At 36.7% G+C, this 7,042-nt stretch overlaps 2 protein-coding genes across 2 annotated transcripts; one reads left to right on the forward strand and one right to left on the reverse strand.

Moving 5' to 3' along the window:
* The first annotated feature begins 1,424 nt into the window (after positions 1-1,424).
* On the forward strand, positions 1,425-4,242 carry LOC140891524 (ras-related protein RABC2a). The gene is made up of 6 exons (XM_073300049.1): positions 1,425-1,923; positions 2,734-2,802; positions 2,942-3,007; positions 3,220-3,341; positions 3,414-3,542; positions 3,912-4,242. Exons 1-6 carry the CDS (start codon positions 1,785-1,787, stop codon positions 4,023-4,025), a joined length of 639 nt encoding a protein of 212 aa, XP_073156150.1. The 5' UTR covers positions 1,425-1,784; the 3' UTR covers positions 4,026-4,242.
* A 184-nt stretch (positions 4,243-4,426) lies between these two features.
* Positions 4,427-7,042, reverse strand: LOC140891879 (uncharacterized). Its single transcript, XM_073300551.1, has 6 exons — positions 6,776-7,042; positions 5,503-5,594; positions 5,310-5,388; positions 5,125-5,219; positions 4,916-5,011; positions 4,427-4,842 (listed from the first exon to the last, which is right to left on the reverse strand). The coding sequence occupies exons 1-6, from the start codon at positions 6,954-6,956 to the stop codon at positions 4,762-4,764; spliced, it is 624 nt and encodes a 207-aa protein (XP_073156652.1). The 5' UTR covers positions 6,957-7,042; the 3' UTR covers positions 4,427-4,761.

The raw sequence follows: 7,042 nt of genomic DNA on the forward strand, positions 1-7,042 counted from the left end.
ATTGATATGAGATAAATAATTAATGTTTTGATTGATTTAATATAAATATTTAGTAAATAGATAAATAATATGACAAACTAAATATGAGATTGGATAATAATAATCCATTTAATATGAATATAACATTAAAAAAATAGAAAAAATACTACTTGACAAGCAAATATAAATATCAAGGTTCTAAAAAACGCGAAACGCGTCGAAACGTGAATATCAAGTTTCATATTTTTCAAGTTAAACGAGATTACTACGAGTTTAAATGCAAAAAAATATTTTAAATTTTTATTAAAATTTAAATTATATTAATTCAAATAATAAATAAAATGATAAAATTATCATAACTTTAATATTAAACGAATAAATTTCAAGGTCTAAATAACATAAAAGTATTAAAATTATATTAATTAATAGTTTTCTACATATCTAAAAAATAACATAATAAAAATAAACTCGTTATCAATTAATAATATGTTCTACAAAGCGCAAAGCGCATCGAAGCATGAAAGTAAGCAAACGTATGTGGTATTAATAAGAGCTTAAACGTAAAAAAACGTTTCTAATTTAAACTAAAATTTTAAATATCTAACACAAATTAATGGAGTAAATAATGTCTAAATATAATAAATTTATCTGAATGCATTGATTTTTTGCCAAAGTCTAATTCAATTTATTATATCCTTCATTTTATTTCAATTGTCATTAAATACAAAATCAATTTAACTATACTACTTTAAGATATTATTATTAATATTCTTCAATATGTACTGCATATACTCATCATTGTTACACTTAACTATCCAATATTGTACATTTTTTACATTGCTAGCATTATTACTTACTAATAAATTTGATAATTCATGTTATTAATCAATTTTGGTATTTTAAAAAATTACATTTAAGCGTATTTAATGATACTTAATATGGTCAACAGGCGTTTGACCTTTTTCTTTTTACCGTTTTTAGTCGAAACGAGGCGTTTTAGAGAAGTTTCAAGCTTAAACGAGATTTAACGAGGTTTAATCAATTTTTTTAGAACACTGATAAATACACCTTCTCCATTAATCTTGTTGCAAAAAAATTTCTCACTATAATTTATCTGATTAACGTAGTTTACATGCTAGTACGTTTCAAAAAAACTACTTGTACATTTGGGGTGGGACGAGTAATCATGATTGTTGATCATGGACATCCATCCCGTATATTTCTCTGGGCCCATAAAACAAATTAGAGAATTGTTAAAAGGTCCATTCCGACTGACCCACAACCGAACATGGAGCCCAATCAGAAAACCCAAACTCACCCACTTCCAAAAACGAAAAAAATTCAAATTCACCCCAACTCTCCATTTAATTGCATATTAACCCTGATACTAGAGTCACCGTCACCGTCACCCAAACGAAACACACGTTGTGGTTTTGTCGCTTAAACGGAATCAAGAAATCCAAAGAAGAAGACACCCGTTGTCTTCGTTGCTCTGCCTTTTCTCTATCTATACATACACGCAGTCATATCTATCTGTGCATATATAAAATATCATATATATGCCTGTGTGTCAGTGTAGCTGTAGAGAGAGAGAGAGAGATGAAAGGGAATAATGGGTTGAGCATGAAAAAGCTTCTTCACCTTTGCCTTTCCAACTCCCTCTCTTATTAATTGCAAATTCCCACTGTTTGAGGTTGTTGGGCAGCTTCAATTAGGGGAGTGTACTTTTTTCTCTTTGTGGGTTATTGTGGAAAAATATAATCTTGGTTGTGTAGAGAGAGAGAGTGAGTGAGGATCAACATTGGATGGCTTCTTCTGGTCTGGGGCAGAGCAACTACGATCTGTCTTTCAAGATCTTGCTCATCGGAGACTCTGCTGTCGGCAAAAGCAGTCTGCTTGTTAGTTTCATCTCTAATGTTGTCGACGATCTTTCGCCCACCATTGGTAATGATTCTGCGTTTTTCTTGGCTCCGAGTTTTGCTTCTTGTTGTCTGGTTCATCGAGCTAAGAAGGTTATAACTTATAGATTTTGGGATGTTGGGTTTTTGGCAGAAAGTGATGTTGATTATATCATGGGTTTGATTGATCCAGTTACTTATGAGATTACTTTGATGTTTGGATGATTTGATAGGGCTTTGGTTCCCATGTGTCCAAAATGACTTTTACCAAAAGTACTCGATTATGATAAGTGGTCTACTTGTGCACATCTCCACACATGTAATTAAGCTGTATATATGCTGGGAATCAAAATCTGAGACATACACGTGAATTTGGTTGATTTTAAGTACCATCTTCATGAAGAATGATGGGAATCGCATGTGCTTAGTATTGGGCAATAAAGACTGGTTTTGTTTTGCTTGTTAGAGTTCTTTGTATCTTGCTTAGGATGGTGAGTGAAAATGTGATATGAGTAACTTCTACTGCTTCTTGTTCAATTGGTGGTGATCTAACTTTTGCTTTGATCTTAATTCTCTATCTTGTACAAGCTTTGAGTTGAGTTGAGTTGAGTTTGCACTTCTGGCAAATGCATAAAATATGCTGAAGCTGTTAGTTTGCAGGATATAATGCAACCAAAAACTACATCGTCCATGTTTCCGGCTTCCGGATTGTCTTGAATTCGTAAAACTCATGTGTCCTTTTCCTTTGAACCCCTTGTGTGCATAAAACTATTGCATTATTTTTTCATTGTTATGTTTTGGATGATTCAGTAAGCTTTATATTCTATTTATACTTACCACACTGTGATTCGACTAGGTGTGGATTTTAAGATCAAGTTTCTCACAGTTGGAGGGAAAAGGCTGAAGCTTACAATTTGGGACACGGGTACAGAAAGATCTTTGCAATTGTTCGACTTGAAATTTCCTTTAGGATTTTCCTTTTAAAAACACTTCACAAAAAAAATGTCGGTTCAAGAAACATGGCTTTTCCTTCTTTGTAATGCTAGATTGTAATGTCTTTTCAGCTGGACAAGAGAGATTCAGAACATTGACGAGCTCGTACTATAGAGGTGCTCAAGGGATCATTCTCGGTGAGTTACAGACGGATCAAAATTACTTGTCATTTCATGAAATTTTGTCTCTAATATTCCACCATGCTGATTTTCTCTATGAAGCAGAATCATTTTGTTTAGGAACTAGTTTTTACAGTGTGTGCATATTTATGAACAATTTGGTTTAAATGCATTTTCTTCTAGTTCTTGTCCTCGGTCATTCATTGATTAGCATTCGGAATTTTCTCCAGTGTATGACGTGACGAGAAGGGACACATTCACAAACTTGTCGGATGTGTGGGCGAAAGAACTGGAGCTCTACTCCACCAACGAAAATTGCGTCAAGATGCTTGTCGGAAATAAAGTTGATATAGTAAGTAAATGTGGTTTTGGTCTTTGTGAGGCTCGTTCTTGTTTCTTCTCTCATCTTTGGGGACCATTTCAGGAATCAGAACAAGTAGTGAGCAGAGAAGAAGGGCTTGCCCTGGCGAAAGAGCTTGGCTGTCTATTTCTTGAATGCAGCGCTAAAACTCGAGTAAATGTGGAGCAATGTTTTGAAGAACTCACGCAGAAGGTAAGCAAATACACGTTACTTAAGTTTTGTTCTTAAGAATACAGCTCTAGATCTCGCTTATGGTGACGTTAAACAGTTGAGTCGTGCACAAGAAAGCTTTTATTTTTAAGAATACAACTCTAGCTCATGAGCTCCATATATAAAAAAAATACCGGTAATATTTTATGTAACTTCATCGTTATATTATATTTATTAACATAATTTTATTTATCATATGATATTTAATATTAATTTTGAGCTGGCGATCTCAGCTATAAAAAGCCCAAGCTTATGGAAATTAAGTTGATACTTGTGGCTCGACTCACGTTATGCGGCTTGCCCCTGTCTAAACCGTACTTACCAGGGCGTTGTTGAATGTTCTTTTTCCAGATTATGGAGGTTCCTCGACTTCTCGAAGAAGGGTCAACTGTAGTAAAGAGAAATATCTTAAAAAAGAATCAAGAACAGCGGACGCCGCCTAACAGCGGTTGTTGCTCCTCCTAGTCCAGGTGGTTGCTCCAAGAAACAATGTAATAATATGGTCTCAACACTTGAAGTTCAGAATTTGTAAATCTGATAACAAACTTGCTTGCGATGCGCTACACATATGTGCTGCATCAAGTAGGATTTGGTAGCTTTTGTATAGTTGTAAACCAGTTTGGGTTTATGATCTCTATTTTCTGTTTGAAAGTTGATTGACTTCGCCCGTGCCACAGCCATGTCCATGTTCGTGTGGGTGCATTTTTCTTTGCCTAGATCTCCGAATTCGAGCACAAGCTCTTGCCATTCATAAATTTCATACATTCTCACCCGAATCAAAATTTTTAGCACATGGAAAATAGATGGTTTTGGTTTCGGACACGGAAACAGAACCCCAGTGTCCGAAACCAAAACCCCAGCGGAGATTAAAAAATATATACCAATTTCTAATTTTAGTCGATGAATAGCAGTATCAAAATGATTCCGCAAGCGATTTAACTTTTAAGCGGGCACCGTTGTTCAATAAATGGAATCAGTAACACTTTTAACATACGTAAGCAGAGGAAAGGACACAATTGAACACAATCTCGTAATTAGGCAAGTAGCCTCAGTTCAAAAATAGGAACTCAGTATAAGGATGAAGAATCCGATCCGATATATCTTTCACATGGTCGCACTTGAAAATTTGCCACAGATGTATCTCAAAATTGAGAAAGAGCCTCAAGCCTTAACCCCAAGTAAGCTATTTTCAGTAGCAGGGTTAATGTACGGATAAAGCACCTGAAGCCATTTCCAATATTCTCCTAGCATCAGTTCCCGGCTCAGCAAGTTCAGTTGGAGTCTGTGAACGCTACTCAATAAGTAACTTGGTGGTTTAGAAATAGAAACAGATCAAATCCCCACTCATATATTACCTTTCCATCTAAGTTTGTTGTCATGGGAGAAGCTCCATGAGCAAGCAACAAGCTTACGATATTCCCACATTCACCTCTAGCAGCATGGTGAAGAGGCTAAAAGATAGTTAATTTAAATGACCATCATTTTGATATTTCCTTTTTCCACAAGCTAAAGCAGTGTTATGACACTGGATGATTCAATCAATAAATGGGCAATACAGACTTACAGTGTCCCCATCCCCATCAACAGTTTCAAGCATTCTCTTAAGATGCTCTGGATCATTAGCATGATTTATAAGTTCGTGTACTATCTCTGAAAAACCTGCGAAGAAGCTTTCAAGTGTTGAAATGAGAGCATGTAATATTTATGAAACAAGATTATGATAGGTACACAGATGGTTGATCAACCCACCTCCTGCACATGCATCATGCAGGGGAATTCCACCATCTTCATCCTTAACCTCCAAGTTGGCTCCCCTTTCCAACAAAAACTGCGGAATAATACAATTATTGGAGAAATTTAAAATGCACACAAATCGGTAACAGTAAAAACTTGAGAAATAAAAACTGAAGATGGAAGGTATCCTGGGTTGAGATGATGTGACCTGCACACATGTCAAATGCCCATACAGGCATGTGAGATGAAGAACTGTGTCACCGTCCTCAACTGGTTCATCTACGCTGCCGTTAAAATTATCTGTAGTTCTCCATAGAATTTTGAACAAGTATTAAACCAAGATGAATGATTCTGCACAAATCTGGTGTAAGTGTCATAGCATGGCTCTAACTCACCCAAAAAAAAAATATTCAAAAGGAAGTTGAAAAATTACATGGTTACAACTGTCAAAGCACTATCCTCAAAAAAGAAAAAAAAATTCAAAACACTAGAGCCTTAACTATACAGGATGGAGAGCTTAACACTTTATTAAAAGCAAATATCGGTGGTAATGGTGCAAGTAAAATGTCTAAAACTCACACAAAACTTCAAGCACCACAATACTAAAATCCTTGCCAGTTGTGGCACTGACAAGTGACACCAGAACCAAACATAAAAACTAGCACTGCCCAAGTTTTTCAAACTGTAGAGCAGTCCGTGAGCCACAATTCGATCTCAAGGTGGCAGGAGCAGTTCGATAAATGCTCTCCACCATGTACTCACCACAATGGAATGGATATTTACTAATCCTAATCATCTCAAACAATAGAAGACATAAAATATGCTCCAGAATTAACATCTCTAGTTATGCTTAAAATTAGAAACCGTGTCACTAATCAACTAAGTGTCTGAACCACGGTCAAGACAGCAACTTCAAGACAGGTCAAATAATAACTTTCCAAGGGCAAAAACAAGAGAAACCTGGAGCAGTCGAGCCACAAAGTTTTTTAATCGGAAAATTTTAAATTGAACGGTAGTAAAATAGAATTTAAAAACTCAAAAGGAAATTTTCCAGATCATGGATCGCTGCATGAGTTAGGAAGCAAACTGCCACTGTTCCAACAAAAAGTTGAACAGCTCCTGCGAAAACTAAGAATCACGCGCATTCTCAACAGCTGCAGGCTCGAAATTGAAGTACAGTCGAGTGCAAAGAAAACTCAATCAAACTCAAAATCAAAACCCTTGATTTTCAAGGAATCAGACTCTGTCAACTAAGTGCATGTCTGCACACAGCATTCAACCCAAGTCCCATGCTGAACATAGGCCGAGAGACTACGCTTATGAATTCCACGAAATTCACCGCAGAGTATCATTTGAATCAAAACAGATTTTCTTAATTAAATTTCCATGCACAACTTCAAGGCACGTTGTTGGCGCCAGCAAAGGAAAGCAAAAAAGCTTTGGGGAGTGCGCGCGCACGCGCATGAGAAAGTAGCGATTACCGAGGGCTATGCGGAGGGCGTTGACGTCACCGGACTCAGCGGCGACGACGAGGGGACGGAGGTGTGCAGGGGTTTCGGAGTGGTAGGTGTCATCTTCTTCCCCTAGCACGACCATTTCCTCTTCAAACAGACCGCCGTCTTCATCATCGCTGCCGTCGAGGCGACCATCCAGCACCGCCATTAACAAACAATTTCTATTCAACGGCGGAAGTCAGTCGGCAGTTGGCGACAGACCCAGGGTTTGAGAGGATACGTAAAATTGGGCTT

The sequence above is a fragment of the Henckelia pumila genome, chromosome 3, assembly GCF_033568475.1.
Source record: "Henckelia pumila isolate YLH828 chromosome 3, ASM3356847v2, whole genome shotgun sequence".
Lineage (NCBI taxonomy): Eukaryota > Viridiplantae > Streptophyta > Magnoliopsida > Lamiales > Gesneriaceae > Henckelia > Henckelia pumila.

Bases quoted from the DNA above. Each gene is read 5' to 3' on its own strand.
- LOC140891879 (XM_073300551.1), bottom strand. From the start codon at position 6,956: ATGGCGGTGCTGGATGGTCGCCTCGACGGCAGCGATGATGAAGACGGC. The intron at 5,595-6,775 runs GTAATCGCTACT...GGAGAACTACAG, and splicing joins CGCCCTCCGCATAGCCCTCG to ATAATTTTAACGGCAGCGTA. The intron at 5,389-5,502 runs GTCACATCATCT...ATTATTCCGCAG, and splicing joins GGCATTTGACATGTGTGCAG to TTTTTGTTGGAAAGGGGAGC.
- LOC140891524 (XM_073300049.1), top strand. From the start codon at position 1,785: ATGGCTTCTTCTGGTCTGGGGCAGAGCAACTACGATCTGTCTTTCAAG. The intron at 2,803-2,941 runs GTACAGAAAGAT...ATGTCTTTTCAG, and splicing joins GCTTACAATTTGGGACACGG to CTGGACAAGAGAGATTCAGA. The intron at 3,008-3,219 runs GTGAGTTACAGA...AATTTTCTCCAG, and splicing joins TGCTCAAGGGATCATTCTCG to TGTATGACGTGACGAGAAGG.